Source organism: Dipodomys merriami, unplaced genomic scaffold (genome assembly GCF_024711535.1).
Source record: "Dipodomys merriami isolate MVZ:Mamm:240054 unplaced genomic scaffold, mDipMer1.0.p SCAF_1, whole genome shotgun sequence".
Classification (NCBI taxonomy): Eukaryota; Metazoa; Chordata; class Mammalia; order Rodentia; family Heteromyidae; genus Dipodomys; species Dipodomys merriami.
Window position 1 is genome coordinate 103,922,677 of NW_027202270.1, and position 26,440 is coordinate 103,949,116.

Genomic DNA, 26,440 nt, shown 5'->3' on the forward strand with positions numbered 1-26,440 from the left:
CCACCAGGAGGGCAAACATCCCATACTCTACAGTGTACTGTGTTGCTAAGCAGTGGTAATTGGTCGGTTAAAGACATTCATTAATAAATTCATTTATGATTTTGCTATGTTTTCAACTTACACAGGGTTTATTATAACCTCCTCATAAATGGACAAACATTTATAATTAAATGGTGATGCTGCACCAGTTAAGTTTTGAGGTCCATCTCAGTAGGCAAATGGGGACTTTTTTAGACCTTGGTTAAACACATTGTCATGAGCAACAATGACTTTTGTTTGGTTTCTTTTACAGCATTGGAGGGATAAATTAGTGCATTTGCTCCCTTTGGGGCTCTTACTGTGTATACATTTGGGAAATATAATTTAACTTGCTTTCCAGAAAGCAGCAAGGTCACCAAGAAGGAGAAGGATAGCATAAGGAAATACCCAAATATCCAAAATCACCAAGTAAATTTTGTATAATACTTGAGCTGTGTCATTGTAAGACTATTCTTCCTGGCTGAGTTGTTTATAGTCATTCATGTAAAAGACCCTTCAGTTTGTGTCTGACCACAGAATGATTTTATCCCAAGTGACCCAAAGTTCTGTACTTACTATAGTTTGAGCAGCTGGAAAAGTGACCTGTTAGGAAACAATCTCAAGTATATTGACGTTTGCATAAATAGACATGTGCAATGTGACTGTAAACATATACATATTTTGGTTTTGAAAAAGCCTTTGACAAATGTACTCCTTATTTTATATTCTTGACCATATCTCATCTAGGCCTTTGCAGACATATCATTTTTATCATAAATTCATCACTGGGAGCAATAAAATAGCCAAATTGTGAGTTATTAGGAAGATGGCTTTCAACAAGTAGCTGAACATTGAATAACTCAGATTCATATTTTAGTAGCTGGGCTTGGAGAATCAAAAGGGGTTTTGTTTCTTGATTTTGCTTTATGAAATAACACACATACTTAAGCATAATAAATACTCTCACTTACCAGTCCTGGTGACAGTGACGTATTTCCTAGTAGTATTTTCTTATACTGCTCAAAGGCGAGAAACTGTGAAACAAAACCAAACCCAGAAATTTATAACAATCTCCTGCAACAAACTCTTTAATTGACCAAAAATTTAAAAGCAAATCATTATATTAAAAAGCATTTAAAAATGATAAACCATCGAACACCATTTTCAAAAATCCTATCTTGAATACTTGCTATATTGGGTCTTATTTTAACATTCACTTTTTCAAATGCAGTTATAACAACCTACAGAAGAGCTGATGGAATCCTTTATAGCAGTAAATGAACCATACAACTTCCATTTACCATGACCATTTTCAGTTTCCCCAGACATCAATAGACTTTTTTTTTAATGGCAGTGATTCAAAATTATAGGCAGACACTTGAAAATTCGGGTCTCCTATACTTTCTCTGTGAACTGCTTACCCCTCGAGTGCCTGATTTTCTAACAGGCACTAAAACATCCATTCTCAGCCTTAACTTGCATTTATATTGCTGTGCTTCTATGATGCCTTACAAATTTTTCAAACATTACATGATTATGATGATGCCATGACAGTGTGAGGCACTGTCACGAATTCAAAACAAAACCCATGAGAGACCAGGATAAGAAGACTGGTTATCTAGTTTCTCTGTGCCTTAAAGCAAGACTGTCCTCAACCAGAAGAATGGAGAACTCCTTATTTCCTCCTTTAAGATATTAACAAGAAGATTCTCACAATAATGATTCGGATACTGGTCATAAAGATATTATTAATTCCTTCGGAAGATGATGTGTAATGCTCTATAAGTGAGTTTTGCTGGAGACAAGTTGAATGTATTCTTTCACAGAATGCATTTTCCCTCTTCTCTTTCCACAGTCTATATCAGGGGAAGTAACTCTAGGATGTTTGGCTCTTGGATCCTTGATTGAGTCACAGCCAACATCACTGGTAAGGTACATTCTTAGGACTTTCCAGGTCTGCTTCTCAAGACCCAAGAAATAACATGGGAAAGTAAACATTTTCTACTGAATAATTTTGTAGCTCAGTTAAAAAAAAAAAAGAGGCAAAAATGCAATTTGGGGGGAAGTAATACTCTGTCATTAGAAAGGCCCGATTTCGGTGGTGATGGTCTTAAGGAGTCTTCGGGCAGCTCAAGAGTCATTATAACACGAGGTGAATATTTATTTATTTATTTACTTACTTAGTTACTTATTTGATGCCAGTACTGAGGCTTGAACTCAAGGCTTGGGTGTTGTTCCTGAGCTGTTCTGCCCAAGGCTTAGCACTATATCACTTGAACCATAACTCCACTTTGGGTGGTTAATTGGAGATAAGAATCCCATGGATCATTTTTACAATAAAAAACATACATTAAAAAAAAAGAATTCCATGAGCTTTCTTGTGCTGGCTGGCTTCCAACTGGGATCTTCAGATCTCAGTCTCCTGGGTAGCTAGGATGCAAGTGTGAGCCACTGGTGCTCAGCAGAATTTTTATTTTTAAAGCTTCAGGAATTACTTTTATGTCATTCTCCATAAGTTACTAGCAAGATTGCTAGTAGTAGGTTTAAAAAACATACAGACAAGCAAACAAACAATTTTTGAGGTTAGGAAACAAAAATTTAGAATTGTTGCCAAGTTGTAGACTTGGAAATCTCTGAGAGGATTCCTACAGTGAAAGTCTGAGTCCATTTTCCAGTTTGGTTTTTTAATCCTTGACAAGACTGAAAGTCAGAAAGGAAACAAGGACAAATACTGAACAAATGTGTCCTTATACTATAAGCAACAAAGGCAGTGGACAACTTTGTGAGATCTACTATCTCTTAGCCCAGTCCCTTAGATTGGGGACCCTTGGGCAATGCTTCTAGGTCAGGACCTATGGGTGATAAAATTAACTTACTGCATGTAGCTGGTCATGACCAGAAAAAGAATCAATGAAATGGACTAGAAGTAATGCATTCATTACATAAAAGGTATAAATACTGGTTTATATTCATCTTTTATTTCATTTACAAATGCAAGATCACATGCTTATGCAATGTGTGTGTGTGTGTGTGTGTGTGTGTGTGTGAGAGAGAGAGAGAGAGAGAGAGAGAGAGAGAGAGAGAGAGAGAGAGAGAGAGAGAGAGAGAGAGAGAGAAGCATATTATATAAATCTGATCACAAGAGTTTGACATCTTCTTCCTGGAGGAACATTAGGACTTCCAGGGTCTCTGGGAACATTGGTTTTCCAGGCTGAACCAGTCCTGATCAACCTGACATCCTAGGACATCCTAGATAGTCTATTTTGGGAAGTAGTTAAGTGATAGGAAAGCTGTTTGGTCCGTTTGAGTCTTGCCTTTAGACAGGAGACCCAAGGGATGGCTCAGTCTAGGGCTAATTTCTGCCACCCCTGAGGCAAGACCTTTCTGAAGACCCCTCTCACTGCCCTTTGAATGTTGAAGCTTTCCAGATGAGTGGGCACAGGCACCATTCCTAGCCCAGCGATGTTCCTCTAAATCCTCTTGGATGGTTCTTTCCCAAATCCGAGTCATTTCCTTACAGTCCTCCCTGCACTGGTCAGTACTGAATACTTGTGGGGGTCTCTTTGCATCCCCAGGAGCTCTCTGTCTCCCCCCCCCTCTCGCTCGCTCGCTTGCTTGCTCTGTGTGTCTTTGGCTTTCTCTTCCCTGGTAGTATGTCCTGTGAACTCCAGCTCTCTTGCTCTTGTTCTTTCTGGCCTTTCCTCTCTTTACTACTGAGGAAGTCTGCTCTGCTGCTCTCCCTTTGTTTCTCTGTCCTACTTAGAGCCCAGAAGCACTCTCAGGGAAGTAAGCTGGGACAATCACAGGGATTATATAATTTTGTTTCTCCTCTCACAGGTTTTAGTATACCTCATTCTCTGGTGCTCAGTGTCTTTCAAACCATTGTTTCCTATATGTTGTTTATTGTGGTAGTTCCCAGTGGGAGAATAACCCTTGCTTTTGTTACATTCCTCTGGGATGGTAGCTGAAGATACCCTGAGTAGTAGATGTGTGAATTTGGGGAAATAGAACAGATTCTCTCTCTCTATATATATATAAACTGCTTTCTTTTGATAAATGTTCTTTCTATTTTCTCTCAATTTGTTTCATCTATTCAACTGAATGGCAGCTATATGTACATGTGTGCATATCACATGTAGCTTTCATCACTATCATATCTCAAAAACCTGGCCAGTAAGGATGACCTTGAAAAACCTTAATAAAATGGTCTTTTTTCACTTGTGAAGCTCAAGGCCAGTGTGGAAACAATAATATGATGCCTTCCTTCTCTCAGGGACCAGTTGGCATTTTCTAAGGTTGTCATTTCTTTTTGCTAAATGCAGTACTAATTCTGCCTTTATTGTGAAAGGAAAAGTTTCATTAATTTACCATCAGTGACTCTTATTTTAATGATGAATCTTGTTTCAAAGAATAAAATACAAACATGAAATTGTCTGTTTTTGATTATAGTAACGATTGTAATTGAAGTGTTCTTACCAAGGAACGCATACACACGTGCAAGTACACATGCAGGCATATATGCGCGTGCACACACACACACATCTCTAAATATTTTATTCTGAATTAAACTTTGATGACATACAATGAAGCACTTTATGATGTATGAAATTGTTACAATCAGGTGATTGCTCTCCTCACAAATTCGAAGATAAATATCTATAAAATGAATGTTTTCATAAATTGTGCTGAAAAACTCATGCTATCCATCTGGCAAAGATACACTTAACTCCAAGTAATACTTAAAAAGCCAACGTACTTACCATATGTCTCAATAATTTTAAGGTAAAATCTACTTGAAACAAGATGTCTGGGACACATACACCATATCCAGTTGCCCAAAAGTTCATCTGTTAACCATTGTTCTGGCACAGAGCACTGCTTTTTTTCTTTTCTTTCTTCCCCCCACCCCCCCCCTTTTTTTTTGTAGAGACTAACTCAGTTTTGTAAAGCTTAACTTTTTTTCCTGTAAAAGATTGCTTAATGTTGATAAACCTTAATCTTCTTAAAGTTTTAATTGTCTTCACTATAAAGTATTAAGGAAAAATATTGCAGGAGCAGCTCCAAGTATAATTTACTTTATTTATATATGTAAAACACGGAACAAAATGAACATTTTTATTCCATGGAGACAAAGTAACTTTCTTTTGAACAGGAATTCTGTTCTGTTTGTTTACTTGGGCAATCTTTTATCAAGTAAAGTCATTTCATAATTCAATTCAGCCCTTTTGTGTACTTTGGTGAACTTTTTCCAGATTCTCAACTGTGGTTCAGATCCTCATAATGAAATTTGTATTGAAGTAATAATATAAAATCACAAAAAGTACAGCAACAAAGAGGATAAATTTACACAGAAAGTATGTTTTCAAGCTTTGTTTTTTGAATTTGACCTGAATTAAATTCTATTAAATTACTATTTGGACATAATATAAAAAGTTTTGATGCTTGTGAGTGTATGGTTATTCCAGCATTAGTTTTTAACCCAGTCACCCCTTTGATTTACTCAATAAAAGTATTAAAGAAGTTCCTTGCCTTTCAGGTATATTAGGTATGTAGACTGAGTAATTCATGTGAAAAGAGCATTGTGTCATTAAAATAAATGAAAAAATTGGAAAGGAAGTCTATTAGCCTAAGTTTATGTTATCATATGGAAAGAGAAGGCATATTTGATGTGAGCTACAGTTCCACTTCTAGCTTTTTGGTGATGAGTCTCATGGACTTTCCTGCCTGGGCTGGCTTCGTACCACGATCCTCAGATGTCAGCCTCCTGAGTAACTAGTGTTACAGAGGTGAGCCACTAGCCCCTGGCTCAGAATACGAAATTTTAATAGAGATGACTAAGAGGAAAAATAAAGTTGACAAACTGAAGAAACAAGAACCATATACAAAGAAATAGTGTGTATTTCATAAAATTGGAATGATTCAGAAGAAAGGTTTTCTACCTCTTCTTTTTCTTTAATAATTATTGGGCCAAAGGAAAATTTCTGAATTGCTTTGAGGAGAGGTCCAAACTATTTTGTGGCTTCTGTGGTTTGACAGCATAAATTTCATTCACCACTGTGTTTTTTGTGTATTTTCCTCATTAGAGGTACTTTTACCTCATTAGAGTACTTATACCTTAAAAAATTATCTACAAATGAACATACATATGTAAGAGAGTGACTGAGTCTAATTATAATAAAAATCATGTTATAATTTCTGCACTGAAATTTTAATGTTTTCTGTTAAGTTGTATTAGAGTCCCCTTTGTTCATTATCAGATTTTTCTTTTTTTCTTTTTTTTTTGGTCATGGGGCTCAAGGCTTGGGCTCTGCCACTTGAGCCACAGAGCCACTTCTGGTTTTCTGATGGTTTTTTTTTTTTTTTCTTTTTTTTTGGGTCCGGTCATGGGGCCTGAACTCTGGGTCTGGGCGCTGTCCCTCAGCTCTTCAGCTCAAGGCTAGCACTCTACCACTTGAGCCACAGAGATACTTCCGGCTTTTTGCTTATGTGGTGCTGAGGAATCAAACCCAGGGCCTCATGCATGCAAGGCAAGCGCTCTACCACTGAGCCACCTTCCCAGCCCCTTCTGGTGGTTTATTGGAGATAAACCAAAGCCCTGGCTGGCTTTGAACTGCGACCCTCAGATCTCAGCCTACTGAGTAGCTAGAATTACAGGTGTGAGCTACAGGCTCCTGGCCATTATGGGCTATTTTAAAGCTGTTATTGGACCCTATTTTCACTCTGTGGGAGGGCACATGATGCTTACCTTCACTGATCTTTTTGGTGTTTCAGCTAAGATGGGAGGCAGAATTCCCTTGTAAAAACCAAACAACCTGGAGGAGAAAAAAAATGATTTTATATAAAAAAGAGAATTAGGAAACAGGTATTTTTGCCCCTGTTTATGAATAAAGCAGCTAACATTAAAGTATTTCCCACTATTCAATGTAACATGCCAATCATGGTGTTTTTCTTGGTTGCAAATGTGAATTCTATGTTTATTAATATTATCATATTCAGCAGATGAATAAAAGATACTGAGTCTGGAATCCTTTAGATAAGTTACTAAATACAACCATATCTATTGATGACCATGACATTTGTCATACTAGGAATCTTCAATTTATTTTCTCAGCTCTATGGTAGTACTCAGCCTGAATACAGTAATGCAGTCTTTCAGTTCTGGTAATCAAATCAGGTTAGAGTTATACCTGAAACCTCTAGACTGAATAATTTTAGGTGACAGAACCTTCCATTCTGGCTTACTAACAAGTTCTGTGTCTTTGGTATCAAGGCTTCAAGTTCTTGAACTAGTTATAATTTTTTAACAACTTTAGTGGAAATGGAAGGTCAGGGAGTCTCTCTCTCTCTCTCTCTCTCTCTCTGTGTCTCTCTCTCTCTCTCTCTCTCTCTCTGAGTCTTATATAGACAAGTGTTCTACCACTCAAGCCATACCTCAGACCCTTTTAATTTGTTTATTTTTTAGGTAGGGTCTTGTGTTACTGCCCAGGGCTGGCCTCAAAATACAATCATCCTAGCTCTGTCTCCCAAGTTGGTAGACTTATAGGAACAAGCTACCATGCCAAACTTGTTCGTGGGAATAAGAACCTGCATATTACTTTTTCACCCAGGCTGGTCTTAAATTGTGGTCCTCTTATCCCTGCCTCTTAAAGTAGCTTGAATTAAAGATGTGTGCCACTACACCCCACCCAGGAGAAATGTCAAACTCCTTCACTGATACACAGTTTCACAAGGTATGGTCAGCTATTTTTGCCAATGTATAAGTCCCAAGGTCACATATATTATTTAATTTTCAGCTAAATATATTTTATAGAAGGTCTGTATTTATAGTTATTAGTTTTTCTTTCTTTGTGCTGTTTCTACATCTGGAAGATTATTCCTGGTTATGGGCAAAACAATTAAGAGGAACACTTACGGTTCAGGTTAACAGAGGGACTTGAAATGTGGTATGACTGAGAACAGTTACATAAAGAACAGATGCTTATCCCAGAGCTCCAACTTAGGGAGACAACTTCATGGGTCTCTTGAAAGACAAGCATGGAGGGAAGATACTAGACTAATCTGTTCATTTCCAGTTGGTAGGAATGAGATTAATAGATGAAAATACAAGGGAAGATAGTTTTTTGACAGTTGGACCTTAACAGAAGTAGTCCTTTCATTTATTATTTATTTATTTAATTGGTGGGGGGCTTGAACTCTGGGTCTGGGTGCTGTCCCTGAGATGTTCAGCTCAAGCCTAACATTCAGCCACTTGAACCACAGCACCACTTCCAAGTAGTCCTTTTGATAGTCAGAGCTGTCTAAAGACCAGAAGGTGTTTCACTAAACAGTGGTGAATTAGGACATAGTATGTGGTCCAAGAACCTGAATGGACAGAAGTCATGAGTGCCAGAGCTGGGATGAGCACAACAATGGTTTCCCTTGGTGGTCCTCAAGGTCAGTCTATTTCATCCTGGAGACTCTACTATTCTGAGATGAATAATAAGAGAGCATAGACAAGTGCTTTTCACAAGGAACAGACTGCCTTATTTGAAATTCTGGCCTCAAGTGTAGCATTGCTTCTCTGCAAAAGTACTGATTCTTATAAGCAATACAGAAGGACTTCATTTTAAATATGATGGGAGAAAATATTAAAAAGAGGTGTAAGGCAGGAGGGAAGAGAGAGGCAGCTGGGAGAAGCATAAGGATTTAATCTGAAAAGAGCTGGGAGGTCCACAGCCCTCTGCTTCACGTTGGTGATGCTTTGTTGATGGGCCCTGCTTCCATTCTCTCGGTGGGCTCCTTTCTTGTGCAGTCACCGACTTACCATTCTTCCTGAGCTTTCTAACAGTAGAGGAACACTTTCAACTAGAAATTCTGAGGCACCAGCAGCAGCTTTTGCTGGTATATGGGAAGCTAGACTTATCTACTCCCTCTCCTAGTTTTCAGAGTATACTCATGCAATAGCAGTTTTGCACAAAGCAGTCATCCCAGCAATGAGTCTGTGAACTACCACACCCACTTAAAAACAACACCACCACTAGGAGCCACACATTCATACAGGCTGATCCAAGTTGGAGGCAGGGTGTGACTGGACACTTTATTCAACTGGATCCAAATGGTGTCCTATTTTTTTGTCCCAGTTTATCTGATTCAAACTAGCCCTATCAGAGTTTTTCCTCCAGGATTCTGGAACTGGTACTGAAAAGGGACATCTTGCTCAGTGTTATTAAACTGCTAATCTATAAAACGAGTATATTAGCAGCAGTCATGTTTGCTGACTTTTGGAGAAAGCCAACTTTCAATGATAAGAAGTAAAGGAGGTCACTTTTCAGAGATAGTTAGAAGCAAGAAAAAGAAGAGAATTCTGGTGCTATGAGTATAGTTCTGTAATTAAGCTTAGTTATATCTGGATTCATATTGAATATGTAAATACTGAGATTTACCTTTGGTCCTAACTCTACGAGATAATCAGTAACATCTCTAACAATTTATCTCATTGCTTCTACTTTTATTTTTCCTACTTGTCGCTCAGAGTCTTGGATCCAGCAAGTATATCCCATAGTTCCTACAGCCAAAGTGGTTATTATAGGATGTCATGCATGAGTTTCTTTTTCAACTGCTGAGATTGGTTCTTGAGTCAATAATAAGAGTTACATACAAGATGTGAGGGAACGAATGTGAGCAAGGAAGGGCCGAAGCTGGTGAGTTACTTTTCTGATTGATAGGCATTGAAAGGTTTTCTAGTGCAAAATGTAATATACAGATTTAAAAACAAAGGAATGACAGTGTTTTATGGAGAACTTTTCTTCTGCTGAAGGACTCATGTCCATATGCACATACATTGTTCACTATGCCATCATGCAGTTTTGGCTTGCTTTAGGAGCATGTAGCTTTCCAGGACAATAATCAGGGAAGGAAAGAAATTGTGACACCCACATCATTATGCTTCATGCTGCTTTCTTCCAGAAAAGCCCTCTGTTCTCCTTCAGTTTCCTTGCTAGGTGAACAGATAATGGGATTCTAAATGTTTATGTAGCATTCACGGCAGCTATTTTTCTCCTCAATAAGAAAGTATAGATACCACTCTGCTTTTACATTCTGACTTGCATCAAGCTAACGATAAAGAAGCACAAGAGTCACTGTAAGCTTGCTTATAAAGTGCAGTATAAACTACTTGGCAACACCATTTTGTTCCTTAAAGGTGTTACTTTTAAAAGGTGTGAGTTTGATTGTAACTATTCTATGTAGGAAAATATTAACTTAGATGTTTATGGACTTATGTTGATGGTACTATCAGAAAAAATTAGTCAAAATTTGTTGAGTGTGCTCTCTGTGCTAGCTGCTCTAAGAATAAATATATGCAAACATTTTATATATATATATATATATATGTAAAACAGTTTCAGTCAACTTTAAGTCTATTTTTTTGAGGTAGGTCTAATTCTTTCCTTCACTTTATGGGTGAAGCTTTCTGTCACATTATTGCTAATGTCCATATCCTTGGCCATTGGGATATACTATGTGAAAATTTTTCTTGAAAAACTTTTTTTTAATGCTAGGGATTGAACCCAGAGCCTCACAAATGCTGGGTAAGAGCTCTACAACTGAGCTACAACTCTAGTCCAAAGAAAACTATTTAATTAAAAACTTGTAAGAAGTTATTTATTTTGCAACAATAGTTGATTTTTTGTGCCAGTCTTAGGGCTTAAACTCAGGACCTGAGCTCTGTCCCTGAGTTTTTTTTTTTTTGTTGTTTTTTTGATTAAGCCATAGTACCACAACTGACTTTTTGGTGGTTAATTTAAGATAAGAGTCTTACAGACTTTTCTGCCCTATCTGGCTTTGAATCAGGATCCTCAGATTTTAGACTCCTGAGTAGCTGGTCCTGGCTAGTTTATCATTTCTTATTATGGGAAGAAGCAAAAAAAAGCAATTAAATCATGATGGAGATTAACTCTTAGGATGGAAATGTGGTTCAAATGGTAGAGTGCTTGCCAAGAAAGCACAAAGCCCTGAGTTCAAACCCCAATACTGCCATAAGTAAGTAAATAAATAAATGAGTGTCAGGATTGTACTCCAATTTCCATTCAATTGTGTTACAATGTCAAACATTAACGGCATAAGGAATAATATTGATCTAGGATGAATCAATCACTTTTTGTGTGAAAGCTTTTAGGTTATTGATTAAATAATATCTAGTTTTATAAGAATCAGGAAAAACATATAGGCCTTAGAATAATTCTTTTCTTTCTTGCAACAATGAGATGTACAAGTTATGTCAAAAAACAAACTTTACAACTTTGGCTGGGGGGTTCGGGGGGGGGGGCGTGGGAGATGAGAAGGGATGGGAAGGGGAAACAAAGGAGGAGGCAACAATGCTTGATAAGAAATGTTCTCATTATCTTGCCCATGTAATTGTAACCCCTCTGTATGGTATTTTCACAATTAAAAAAATGTAAAAAAAATTAAAAAAGAAGTATACCAGAATAATTTTATCAGTGTGGGAGGAGAATTAATACCTCAGTAATAACGCACTGAAACCTTACTATTACATTGTAAAAATCAAAACTACTATTCACAAATCAGTGGGAAACATTTTGGTTACTGACCCAACAGCTTCATCCCCTCCCAGTCTTTGTACGTCAGAGGTCAGTGTTTGCCATCCTTCCTTCTTCATTCTCCCATCCCCCTGTTCCATGCTTAGAGAAGCAGATCTTTTCTGGCCTCTATGGGGAAGCCGTATTATTCAAGCCCCTCATGGTAATTGCATTCTTTGCTAGTGAGCCATTAGGCATGAGTATACAATACAAACTATCTTGTGGGACCAGTGAAGACTTATACCAAAAGTCTTAGATTTCTAAGAAATTGCTAAGGAAAAATGGTACATGAGAATTAAATCTCTGTCTTTTGGATGTGGTCTTGCTTCCAGGAATGCACTGCAATCCAGTGAGATATAATTTCCCACAAGCAGAACAGAAAAGTACAAAGGACCTGATCATGATGATTTGGCTGAGCTGTTGAATTATCCATTCTGAAATTTTACCTCCAGTTGTCTAACTGATGAATACAAAAGCAAATCTACTGGTTGCGTTGCTTCTGTTCACCTGCAGCTCAAAACATTCTGATATAAATAGCTATTGGTACCTTCATACTGAAAAAGGTCTAAAACCAACATAATATTGATGATAATTACTAAATACTTAAGCAAAATATTTAGCAAGAGAACACTGGAAAAACATTGAAAAAAAAAAAAGGGTTTTCAATTGCTTTCCTCAAAGAGCTCATCACACATTTTAAGCCCTGTCCCATTAGGATGTTTACCTGGAGAGAGCCCCAAACCACAAACGAAACTTGGCTATATTAGTGCTAGTGATGTATTACATTAAACACGAGGTTGGGTACCAGGTTTTCAAAGCCATTAGATCGGGCTGGTACATACACTAATATGAATTATTGTTCACAAACCTGGTAGACACAGAGTACTACAGTACTGGATCACATTTGTTTTTAATTGTATAATCAAAACAGGCCTTGTACTTATGTACATCTATAAAATGAAGATCAAAAACTACATTGCATGTGTTCTTCTTAAAAGTTGAAGTTTATTTGAAATACAGATTTGCGCCAAACCCCACAAAATAATTTTACCCCTCATTTCTCTCCACCTTCATTTTAAAAGTGTGAAACTATTTAACATATGGGTGGCTACAAGGCCTTAGAACAACCAACCCATGCAAAGATAGTGAATTTATGAAGACAAGGAAACCCACGTTTGCTGTGAGTTCCAACGAGTGTCTAGTATCAGTGCTTAACAGACAGCTAGTCCAACCCTCAAAGACACCCTCCTGCTGGCTATCATTAGTAGGACCCAGGTTTAGCTATCTCTGTTTTAAAGTTTAAAGTTTTAGACATCAAGATATCAGACACATCTTTAATTAAACATTGAGTACCTAACAGACCTTTAGTCCATTTGGATATGTGAAAACAAAACAAAATAAAACAAAACTCCTCGCTTTAAGTTAGTTACTGAAGACCAAAGACTTTGTGTTAAACGGGGGCTCACAAGGGAGGGTTTAACACTCTCAAAATCTGACTCAGGTAAAGGAATTAAAAAGGAGTGGAAAAAAAACATGCTCTTAATGTCCTTCCTTTTTTCTGAGTCGCTCCTTTGTTGGTTTTGCTCTCCTTTGTCTCCTTCCCAATTTAGCACATAGAAAACATTTGTTTAGAGATCATTTGTACTATAGAGTTGGACTACTCTTGAAAACAGGCTAGGAAATTTCCTAAGTTCTTAGGCTATTCAGCAGGCTCTGGTGTTAGGAACAACAATGTCAACAACAACAACAACAAACAACAAAAAACACCCTCAACATTTCTTGTGAGGCAGCTGCCTCACAATCAACCTTTAGAGAGAGTCAAACCTTGTTTTCTATTAGAAAGGTTATCTTGAAACTCCACCAACAAATTCATGAGAAAGTTGAAACTATTCCAGGAAACAGAGACTATAATACATTCCCTCCTAGTAGAGAAAAAGACCACTGGAGAAATCTGCCAATGGAAACTGAGAATTTCCTTGGTAGTCTGAGGCCATGTGTCTTGGGATGCAAACCGCTGAGGGTCTTACGGAACCAGCACACTGGAGAAGCCAGGATAGAGAGGTTCATTATCTGAGTCTGAAGCTGTCAATTACAGAAACAAGCTCCAAGGTGAAAAACCATGTTCTAAGCCACCTGCAACACCCACGCACAAGAAGGATGCTTTCACCTGGATTTTAGCTCTTTGCCAAAAATCTGGCATTCAGAAAGTCCAGAGCTGCAATAATACTCACCGGTGAAGCATGAAATAGGAATGACAGGGAAAGTGACACCAGATCCCCAGTTGGGGAAATTGGAAAGCATTAACACGTCTGTATACCTAACAGAGCACAATTACTACATTTTATTTTCTTTCAACAGTCAGGACCTAAATGAACATCACCATTCAGTTCTCTTCTGGGCAGCCATCCAAACTCATCTTTGGTACAGTTGATTTTGAAGCCTTATAGTCAATCATATCTTTACAATTTGTTCTTCTTCCAGAATTCAGGCATCCTCCTGATTTCCATTTCTTCTTTGGAAGCCTTGACTCATCTCTTCTGGCAACATGACCAACCCAAATCAGTCATTTTCTCCAAATTATATTGAAACAGGGATCTTGCTAGTTTGTTGTTGCTTTCTTCCTTCTTTCCTTCACATAATTTTCCCTTTAAAGATGTTCTAATACAAAGCTGATTGGAGGCAAACAATGTCCTCTTTCTTCTGTGTCTGTCAAATCCAAGTATCTTACCCACATGTTGTGGCTCTGTAATTAAAACAAGGAGGGCCAAACTCAGCCCTGGGTGATGAATGCATAGCATCCATTGCTGGATGGATGATGTATCTAGGGCAGAATTCTGGCCTGATACTATACTTCCAGGGTGCAATTCTGATGTCATTTGTACTCCACAACTTTTAGCAGTTCACAGGAGCCAAATGAAGGAGTGAAGATTTATGGCTCTGTGTTTTAAATTAAATAGAATCTACAATGTGAAGTTCACAAAATTGAGGGCATCTTGGGGCCATGTTCTCATCAGAAGACAGAGGGAAACTGTCTTTCAGTGGAGAGGAAAAATCCTCAGAAAGAGTAGAGAATACAGATTTTCTTTAAAAAACAACAAATTCAACTTTGAGGAAGGGTAACATAATAGAAATTTTAGCCAACTTTTGAACAGAGAAAGCAACGAAAGTTTTCCTTACTCAACTAGTATCAGGTCTTCAGGCACAAACAACATAGTTTTCATTATTCATTACTGAGAATTAATTGAATGACATTTCTACATATGTCTCTTGTATATATTTGTTACTCTAGATCATACTATTTTTGTTGTATGTTGTATGAAAGAATTCCTTAAAGATCTCTTAAATACACATTCTAAATTGACTCTTCAGTTTTGAACTGCACTTTACAACACAATTAAACTTGGTGGACGTGTCTAAAATAAACTACAACTTTGGTTTTCTAAGATACAAGAGGTTAGTGTAGCTGTCAGCATCATTTAGGAGAGAGATCTATGGCCCCATTCCCTGGAAAGTTGGCAAGGTGTCTAACTCACTCGAGACATACTGCTTGGCTCAGATCAAGAGAAACATTGGTGTGATATAAGAACCAGAACTCTGATGAAAAGAAGAGTTGCTAAGGAGAGAAAAAAGTGAGATATTTGAGAAGCAACCAGAGTGGTAAATAATATTGCTAAGATGTGGTATTAATTATGTAAAGACTCCTTAAGTGATTAACTTGTAAGTGACTACATCAAAAGTGTATTCCTGCTCCGTGATAGCAATTACTTGCACATAAAGATGAACATACTTCCTTTAGGAAATGAGATTCACTTAAAGGAGTCTTTCCCTTATGTAGATGGTACATATGAGTAATAGGACAAATTTTGTTTTTTAAAGAAGCTCAAATGCACAAAGAAAGACTCAACAAAATCAAAAGAAAACAAAAAATAAAAAAGGATAAACTCCACTCCAAATACTATTCTTTAGTCTGGGACTCAAAACCAGGAAAGATAATCTGATTAAGTGGTTAAAAATTCCTCAGGTAGCTGGATGCTGGTGGCTCACACCTGTAATTGTATCATTCAGGAGGCTGAGACCTGTAGGATCCCAGTAAAAAAAGCACAGTATTTGACTGGAGGTATGACTCAAGAGGTAGAGTGTCACCTGTGAGCAACAGAGTATAAGCCAGATACATACAAAGTCCTTTCAGGTCTGGGGACATGGATCAAGTGGTAGAGCACCAGACTAGCAAGTGAGAGGCCCTAAGTTCAAACTCTATTTCTGCCTTTCCCCAACCTCCAAAAACCCCCACCAAAACATTATTAGCCAGCTCCCAGTTAGCTTCTGGCTATTCAACTCCCACAGAGAATATCATTTGCTTTATTCCGGTCACATCCAGAATGTTTTTCTAATGACAAATTCAGTTTTTCTAAGATCCTCTGTTTTTAATTTCATTCCTTCTCATTCATGAAATAACTAGTATTCATTTATTCACCCATTCATTAAATATACTCTGTGCTAAGCACTGGCTAAATACTTTTTTCTAAGGTTACATAAAATTATATTTGACTGCAGCTTGGGAAGAAAGCTCCACAACTCAGAGATGTTCTTCACAAATGTAATCTTAGACCTAAGTGTATGACCCAGCACCTAAGGAATTCACACCCTGTTATGGAATCCTGCTACAACCAATTAACACATGTTTGAGGCCAGAGATGTTGTACACTAAGTGCACTGAGCTGTCTATTTCCAAAGTACAGGTCACATTTCCAAGTACATTAATTCGTTGTGGCCAGCAACTATAGTCTGTGGCAAAATTAATTTTGTGAGGTTCCCCCTAGTGGTATCAAAATTAAATGCAACTCAACAATTCTTAAGGCTGCCAAATAACCAAGTGTTTGTATTAGTGCATTTTGTGGGTTACAAATTACAGTCTGATTTACAGACTTCCAGTTCACCAATAGACTCTGAAGGGAAACAGTGTAACTTGTTGGACTTCTATTGGAACTTAGGTTATTGAGGAAAATGTTACAAACAAAAATAGCAATTGCGTGGAATGCTTCATAATGATCTCATTCTAGATTTACATAAATCAGACATCGTCGGGCGCTGGTGGCTCATGCCTGTAATTCTATCTACTCAGGAGGCTGAGATCTGTGGATGGCAGTTCAAAGCCAGCCTGGGAAAGAAAGTCCCTGAGACTCTTATCTCTGATTAACCACCAGAAAACCGGAAGTGGCACTGTGGCTCATGGTAGGGCACTCACCTTGAGCTGAAGAGCTGAGGGACAGTGCCCAGGCCCAGAGTTCAGGCCCCACGACAAAACAAAACAAAACAAAAACATCAGAACATTGAACACCTGTTTTATAGAAATGGACAACTCAGATAAGTTAAGGAGCCTCCTCCTGGACAGACAGGTACTGAGTGGCGATGGGAGAAAAACAGCAAAACATCAGCTCTTGAACACTTGCTTTGACTTCTGGGAAATAGGATTCTACCTCTGGCTTTGGCGGCACTTTCTTTGAAAATGTCTCTAGGTTAACTACATGTCTCTCTCCAGACTCTAGTTGAACAGAAGAACAGCTGAGCCTGGATTTGCAGCACCTTTGGTCATTCACAGTCTCCTGCACCAGTTTATAAGTGCTTGAGTTCTTATTGGTTTGGTTAAAATGTAAGTTTTTTTTAGTTTTCCGTATTTAGTGAGTCAAAGGTATATGAACTCTATAAATTAACAGATGTGCGTAATTTTGACCAAGATTACTTTGGCAAAGTGTTTCCTTCATCCTGAGGAATAAGGGCTATTTCTGTTACCCTCAGTGTTCTAGAAAACCACTACTTAATAATATAGAATTCAAAACACTTGAAAAACTGCGTTGAAACTATCCTGTTAGAATGTTAGCTCCATAAGGACAAAGCAGGAGTTTTTATCTGTTATTTATACTGATGTCTTTCCTGGGCCAAATATAGTATCTTGACATGAAGTAGATGCTCAGAAAGTATTTGTAGAATAATAAAGTTAACTGTAAGCCAGGTGCTGGTGGTTCATGCCTGTAATCCTAACTACTCAGGAGGCTAAGAACTGAGGATCATGGTTCAAAGCCAGCCTGGGAAGAAAAGACTGTTAAGCTCTTTTTTTGTGTGTGTGGGAGGGCTAGTCCTGGAGCTTGAAATCAGGGCTTGGATACTGTCCTGGAGCTACTTTTGCTCAAGGCTAGCACTGTACCACTTGAGCCATAGCACTACTTCCAGCCTTTTCTGTTTATGTGGTACTGAGGAACTTAACCCAGGGCTTCATGTGTGCTAGGCAAGCACTGTACCACTAAACTACATTCCCTGCCCAAATCTGTGAAGCTCTTATCATCAATAAACTAGATGACACTATGGCTCAAGTGGTAGAGCACTAACCTTGAGCAAAAAGAAACAGAGACAGTGCCCAGGCCCTGAGTTCAAGCCCTAGGACAGGCAAACAAACAAATAACCCCCCCAGAAACAAATAAAAAAGCAGTGAACTGCATTATAACCTTAATGATTCAAGCTGATGGCTTGTGAGTAAAAAAATGCATGTGATTTTGAACTATTTTGTGATCAATCTCTTTCACTTTCCTACAAAATATCAACTCTTTCTGGTTCCTTTGGTGCCTTCTAGACTTCATAAAAATGAATGCTAAAAAGAAAAGCAAGCATTGGGTAGTTGATATAATAACCACAAGTAAGCTTAAGGTAAAGAAGGTTTCATGTGCTTTATTATCCCTCATCAGAAATCCGTTATGCTATTAAGGGCTACATCTTATAATGTACCCTGCAATGCACCCCATTCCTTCTTTGTGCCAACAGAACCTAAGTTGTACATTCATACTTTTGGGGCTACTTTCTTGGGAAGGGGAACTGCATTCCTGGTACTACTAGCTAATGAACCTTGAAGGGGTCTTTGAGAGGTTTTTTATCCTTCCTAAAAAATAGGACTCTTGAGCTTTACCCCTAGAAGCTCTGATTTGATAGGTCAGAGCAGAGGTTTAAGAATTTTGATGTAGAAGACTCAAGAGCTTCATACTAAAAAACAGAAGTGCTTCCCTATGAGATGCATGACATAGCTTTGTTCTGACTTGGATGTCAGTCTGCAGAAAGAGAGGCAGATCAAGGGACTCAATACATTTGCCAGGCAGGTACCGAGTTCTCCCAGGAATGTCACAAGATCATCCTCAGGTTCCTTGCTTTCTAGTGTACCCTTTCATCACTTTGGAGGTCTGGGATGACCAATGATGATTGCAGGGTGCTCTATGCCTTTGAAACGGACATCTTACCTCTGACGCCAGGAAGCTGCAGGTATTCTTACCAAACACCATTACTGAATGTAGTAATATACGGTGCCTCCCTCCAATACCCACCCCCCCAAACAAAAACAAAAACAACTCTGTTGGCTGGAGGGCACCATTCTTCTGAGAGCTACATCTTGTTTTCTTATTTTGTTATTTTGGTTATATCTCCTCAAAATAGATTAATATTCAATTCCATCTCAGTCTATCCAAGCTAGCTGAAATCTTGGTTGACCATCATGGATGTTTAAAAACTAGAAGAAAATCTAAATGGAGTACACGCCTTCATTCTGCTAAGAGTGTCATGCTTCACAGAACAGGCACAACCAGAAATAGAGCAAGCAGGACTGTACCTATGGCTTTGCCAGCTGAAGGATCTGGCAAAAATTGTATGCATTATGGATTGAACTAACAGGGAGATGGGGCTTCTCTGGTGTTCTGCCAGTGACTGGTATGTAGAGAAGCAACACTGCACAGAGAATCTGGCAACAGATTTAGCTTCTGAACAGATATAGACATGTGAGGTACCCCCTAACCTGGAGGCTTGCTCTTCTCACCGAAGACACACCGTCTGGGGCTCTTCTGTTCCAATGACTTCCACCTCTCTTACAAGCCATCTGTGTTTCTTTAAGTTACTGTTTTCAAAACTACTTACTTGCTTGTCAACATATATTTATCAAACATCGACTGTACTGGTAGTAAAAATTATTGATAAGACATTTAATTTGGCCATAGAAATAGCAAACATGCGCCAGGTTTTTCAGTATGGAAGCTAGAGAGACGCATCAACAACTCTGTGTGTTTGTGTGGGTGGGTGTGTGGGTGAGCACGCGTGCACGCACGCACACATGCTGGTACTGGGTCTTGAACTCATTGCCCTGCAATCCTGCTTAGCTGTTTTGCTAAAAGCTTTGACTCTACTTCTTGAGCCATGTCTCCACTTCCAGCTTTTCACTGGTTAGTTTGAGATGAGTCTCATGGACTGTTCTGAATGCCTGCTTTATGGCAGGAAGGGTGTGCTGGGTTAAGTTGAGGGTAGGGACAAGTTTGACCAATTCATTTTTCAATTTATAGAGCCCACAACCTGACAGGGGAACCAGGCAGTGAATAGTCTTCAAAGAAAATGATCAAAATGATGCACTTCAACATTAGTAATCATTAAGGAAGACATAGATCAAAACCACAGTGATATACTCTTTCACATCCAGCATGGTAGTTATTGTATACAAACAAACAAACAAGTGCTGAAGAGGATGTCAGAAAATTAGAGCTCTTGCACGTTGCTTTGAGGAATGTAAAATGACGCTTTCATTGTGGGAAAAATATGGTGGTTCCTCAAAACATGAAGTATAGTTTGTCCATGCAGTCCATTAGTTCTTCATCTGGTTATATAAATGTCAAATGAATGGGCAGCAAGGACTTCAATAGACAAGGTCATATGTCACTTAACAAGTATGTCTACAGAAATATGTCACTAAGCATTTTTCTGTGCCAACACTGTCTACTTCACACAAATCTATGTGGTCTCAATCAAGTCCCTGATGCAATCAAGAAACATGGGAAACAAACCTAAGATGTGTAGGCTGCTGACAGTGTCACATTTCATACTATAAGTAGGAGTATATGATAAGGATGAAACATAGGATAATAAATACATAAGCCAGTGTTGTAGTCACTTATTTTCAGTCTCAAGTATTGTAAATTGTAGTTAATTGCATTTGTTATACTTTCATACAACTGGCAGCGTTGTAGGTTTATCAATCCAGAATCACCAAAAGCATGAGTCATAGATTGCTCTATGACCTTTCAATGGCTTCAGTGTCACTAGCTGATAGGAACTTTCAGCTACATTATAATTTTATGAGACTACCATCACATATGCGATCCATCTTTCATTGACTAAAACATTGTTATATGGTATATGCCTATTTGTATGTCTATGTTCATACAACATTATTTATAATAGCTAAACAAGCCAGTAATAAAATAAACTGCATAATCAGCTTTAAGCAGAGAGGTAGTTTTGACACATGGTTCAATATGGATGATTTTGAAGATAGCATGCCCAGTAAAATAAGTCAGAATAATAATATAACACATAGCATTCCACTCATATATGGTATCTACAGTAGTGAAATTCACAGAGATTGAAAATAGAATGGAGGTTGACAAGTATTCAGGGGAGCAGAAAATTAAAGTTAGAGTTCAGTTTGGGATGATGAAAAAACTCTGGAGATAGGGAATATGATGGTTAAAATGGTAACTCTTATGTTAGGTATATTTTAATAATACATTTTAAAACACAGACACCGTAAAGGGTCCAGTTACAGGGAAAAAATTACAGGGAAACAGTCAGGATGGTAACTGCTGTAGGAATGGGAGAGGTGACAGTCTGTAAGTGGCTGTCTAGGAAAGTCCTCCCTGAGAAACCACCTGCTGGGCTAGGAGGGTTTGTGATTAGAAGAACAGTACACTGGAAGGAGAGAGGCAATTTCAAAATGATGAGCTTTTGAAGCAAGTCACTGCATCTTGAGAGAATCTCAGACAGTTTTTGCTCTGTACTTCATACAAGTAGAAACTCGTATGAAACGCACACAATGGAAAGCCATGATTTCCAGCAGTTTTTGAGATGTTCTGAATATTAATTTTTTAACAGTTCATGCTCTTTAGATTCATTCTTCTCTCCGAAGGGGATTTAATGCATCATTTTGCTGTGAAGACACTGGACATATAAGCCTAAATCCTTTGGGCAAGCACACAATACAGAATTATAGCACCACAGCTCCTCTATATTAGGAAGGGTCTTTCATTTCCTCTGAAGTTTGTTTTCTTCCTATATGTTCCAACCAAGATGTCTTGGCTTCTGAACAAGCACCTGAACATGCCAGGTTCACACATCTTTCAGAGTGTCCATTTAGTTCCACATGGCTTTCACACTGGACAAAGAGGAACTCTCCTGCTTTGAGGTCAGATTTATTTTCAGGTAACTTTCACCTGATTCTATTCACCAGCCTAATTTTGTGTGTTAACTTGACTGGGCTACAAAGTGCCCAGATACTTGGTCAAGCATTTGTTTTTGGTGTTTCTAAGAGCACTTTTAGGTGAGATTAACATTTAGCTCAGTAGACTGAGTGAATCAGATGGTCCTTCATCATGTGGTTGGGAATAAGATAATTAGTTGAAGGGATAAGAAGAAAAGACTAGGAGTTCCGGGAAGATGGCGGAGGAGAAGCTGGAATCTGAACAAGCTCTCGCATAGAAAGTAGTTTTAGAAGTCCAGTGAACAGTCCTAAGCCAGAGAATCACACCAAGTGTGCCATCACAGGACAGAGAGTTAGACAAGAGAGGGGAAGCCAAGGAAACGCATCAACTGCCGCTCCGGCGGCGGGGTCGCGGCGGCGACCACCGCCGCGGAGTCATACCTGAGACACAGAGAGTCGGGGACGAAGGAGCCAGACGCAGCGGATGAGCGGATTCTACTCAACACCAACAAGAACCGACAAGGAGCGAACATCTTCATCCTGCTGTTTGCAGACCAGAGACGACCCAGGATCCAGGACTCGGCGTGAGTACAAGCCTGACATCCTCACTCCTCAGGGAGCAGAGGAGGGAAGGCCACCCCTCCCCCCCCAGCACTGGTGATCTCCATCTTGGATACCGACAAAGCTCCGAGGAGCTGCTAGCTCCAGCTCAGGCCTTGGAATAAAATGAGTCATTTAGCAGGTCACAAGAACTTAACGGCGAAGTGACCTGCCAGACTCAGCTCCATCCAGGGAAAAGTCACCCAGCTCAGGCGCCAGCCATCGGAGTGCCTTGCCTCACTGGGTAACCAGAGCCAGAGGCTGCCCCTCCCTCTAGCAGCCACCACAATCAATTGAAAAACAGAAACCCTGAGAATGGCTCCAGGCTGGGCGCTGTGAGCTTTATCACAAAATAGCCCCAGGGAAAAGCTACTGTTTGTTGAAAGGCCTCAACTCTACCCAGAACCTAGCCTCATCACCACATCCCCCTCTTTTGTGACTCTCAAAGCAGACCACCCTCCCAGAAAACTAACCTGGGAGGGGGATCTCAAAATCTTGGGTAAAGCAGAGCATTTTTCTGCCTCTTCCAACCAACCGACTTAAGAAACCAATCAAGCCACAGGACCTCAAGCTGACCAGAGACTCCAACAAGAGACTGGTTGCAGACAAAAGGGAGATACAGGATTCTTCCCACTCCTCCCCCCCCCCAAAAAAAAAATCAAAAGACTTTTTTTTCTTTTTTTTTTTTCTTCTTCTTCTTCTTCTTTTCTTTTTTTTTTGCTTGTTTTTTGTTTTTTGTTACCTTATATATATATATATATATATATATAAATTTTTTCCCTTCTAAAACTTTTATTAATCTTTAATTTTTGCCTCTTCTGAAAAAATAATTGTTTTCCAGTAACTTTTTTTTTTCTCATCTTATAATTTTTATTTTAGGAATACGTGAATGAGAGTTTTCCTTTCTTTTCTTGTCTTCTTTCTCTTTTTCTTTCTTTCTTAATTATCTTTTTGTTTTTTATCTAGCTCTACTGAACTTCTGATCTTTTCTTCTCCCTTTCCCATCCTTAAAGATTTTCACATCTCCTCTATGTCCCTCCCCTTCTCTGAACATATTCACATTCCTCTCTAAATAGATGGTCTTTTAACCTCTATAATAACATTAATTTTTACGTTTCTATTCTTTTTCTGGTCTCTCTTTATTCCCCTTTCCGTCTCTTCTTTTTCTCTCTCTCTCTACTTGCATCCTACCCAACCCATTTCCTGCACTGTGATTAGGACATAGTTAACTCTCCCTGTGCTTCCCCACACCAATCTATTCCCATTTTTTACCCACATCTCTCCCTAATCCTAATAATTTCTGGTTTTCCAAATTCTTTTCTGCGGTTCGAAGTCCTTTAACATATAGTCGTTTGATGTTGAATAGATGTATCTGTTGAACTAGATTGTATCTGTAGACTATTGACGGTACAAATGCAAACTTTGGTTGATGGTTGCCTTAAGATAGTGTTCTAGCACAAAACTGGTGCAATCTTTATCTCAAATGGGCCGAGTAAGCCGGAAAAACACAAGAAAAATGGCAAATTCGGGTATCTCAATTCCCAACCTTGATAATCAGGGATTAGAACAGATAAAGAATAATCCAGAGGAGAGTTCCCAAATAGCTCTACAAACACTAATAGCAAACATGATAAATGAGAAGTTTGACAATGTACAAAGGACTCTGTATGAGCGTGATAGGGAGAGAGAGGAGGCATCCCAGAAGTTTATACAGGAATATCATAAGCGTGAGGAAGCTTCTCAAAAGGAGGGGGGAGGCGGGGAAGGGAAGTTAAGGGTAAACAAAGGAGGAGGCTGCAATGCTTGGTAAGAAATGTATGCATTATCCTGCCCATGTAATTGTAGCCCCTCTGTTCAGTATGTTCTCAAATAAAATAAAATACAATTATAAAAAAAAAAAAAAAAAAAGAAGAAAAGATTAATTCTCTTCCAAGAGGGAATCCTTGGGGGTGGGGGGTTAGCCCAGCGGAAGGGCGCCCGCCTGACGCACGCAAGGCCCTGGGTTCGGTCCTCAGCCCTGGAAAAAAAAAAACTACGAAAGACCAAGAGGGAATCCTTTTTACTTGCTGGCCTTTGAACTGGGGTATTAGCTCTTCCTAGTTTTACCACACACTCTGAACTTTGGACTACATGCAACCACTTCCTCAAGCTTTGGAAAAGGAATGATAAATAGGTGTGGATAAATGTAATTTCTTAATTCATATAGTTAAGAAACTATAGAGGTGGAATGGAAGCTCAGGACTTTGTAATCCCAAAGCCTGTTTGACCCCTGGGCTGTACAGTGCAATGGGCATTTAAAAGATTTTCCAGATAATATAAGATGATGGCATGGGAATGAGAGGAAAGTAATGCCAAAAAGAGGGGAAAAGGGGGGAAAAAGCATCGTACAAAGAAAAGTTTAATTGATTGATAGTTCATTCTCTGCATGCCTTTGTATACAAAATATCACAAAAAGGCATTTTTAGCCACCATTAGCAGAATATAAGGCACATAAGGAAAAATTACTTCAGGATGGCAACTTTAAAAATTAGTATTTATGGTGGAGACTATAAATACTGAAGAAATACTGTAGGAAAATAAGATTTAAATTTAAGCAATATAGACACCTACCATCGTTCTAAAATTAAAAGGGGGGGGGGAGAAATAAACTAGAGAAATTCAGTCTGGATCCTTGGAAAAAAATACCATCTATTTCTAAATAATAATGGAGACAAATATGTTAACTGAACATAGTTTATAAAACTCTGAGACCAAAGCCACAGGTACAGAGGGTCACTATTCATTGAAAAACACAATAGTGTAACTCCTGAGAATTCAGTCACCACCTGCCACAAAAACCAAACTACCCAGAGAACAAGCATGGAACATTTCCAAGCACTATAGAAATCTCCCAACCTCCTCCCTTCTCTCTCTCTCTCTCTCTCTCTCTCTCTCTCTCTCTCTCTCTCTCACACACACACACACACACACACACTGTGTTTCCAGTTCTGTGCCCTGCAATGGTGATCATTGCTTGGTCACACATTCATGCTACTGCCAACAATGATGGTCCCAGTGAGGGCCTCAGAGCTATCCCTCTCCCCGCTGGAGGATTCTATGTGGCAAGCCTGCATCTCCCCCAGCATCCCAGATGATTGCCTGGGACTCAGGGCTGATAGGGGATTTCCTGCAGGGCTGATCCAAGCACTACAAACTGTCCAGCCAGATGTTTCTCTATATGGTCCTGGCAGCTATGGCTTGGGGAAGAGCCAGAATTTGGCCCAATTCCTACACGGAAAAGCTTGATGGAATGCTGGGGAAATGCCATCCCATAATAAAAGAGGTAGTCCCTCCAATCAGCACATCCTTCCCATTTGCCTTGGGAGTCCCTCCAAGGGAAATGGGGGTTGAGCAAAGGTGGGTGTGGCCTGGGCGGAGGAGGGAAGGTAGTGCAGGGAAGGTGGATGGAGAATAAAGGTTCTGAGTGATTGGAATCCGATGCCAGATGGAGCTGGAAAACGGTGCTCTCGAGCCTCCCTCTGCACATGTGTGGCCACCAGGGGATTGCCGGGGCTATGCGCACTGCTTCACATCTGTCAGCTGAATCAAAGATGCATAATTGAAGATGCAAAGCGAGAAACATTACGTGGTTCCCAAGGCTCCCCAGAGGCTTTGGGGTCTGTAATCCAGTGAGGAGATTTTAATGAGACTTGCGCCTCGCCTTTCATCTGCGAGGGAGGATCTTACTCCAGCTGTGCTCAAGGACGCAGAAAACCTTTAGTTTTTTGTTTTTGTTTTTGTTTTTGCAAAATATGGGCAGTGTCTCTTGATTGGTAACTGCCTGCCTATTTCTCTTGGCACTTTTTAGCCTTCTCCCCTAAAGAAATGCTTCTTTGTGAAGCTTGAGCGATTCTGAGCATGAGAAAGGCTCACAGGCTGCTGTGACATAGGCTTTGGGATAAATGAGTCAAGGAAGGTTGTGCTATACCAGACC

The 26,440-nt window shown here is 39.2% G+C and overlaps 1 protein-coding gene across 3 annotated transcripts in view; it reads right to left on the minus strand.

Moving 5' to 3' along the window:
* Window positions 1-26,440, minus strand: part of Slc25a21 (solute carrier family 25 member 21) — a 549,817-nt gene that overhangs the window by 52,380 nt on the left and 470,997 nt on the right. For all 3 annotated transcript variants that reach the window (XM_070026825.1, XM_070026841.1, XM_070026833.1), the window contains 2 exons: window positions 6,764-6,830; window positions 990-1,052 (listed from right to left, as the gene is read on the minus strand). In XM_070026825.1, coding sequence (XP_069882926.1) covers window positions 990-1,052; window positions 6,764-6,830 — 130 coding nt within the window. The remainder of the gene's footprint in view (window positions 1-989; window positions 1,053-6,763; window positions 6,831-26,440) is intronic.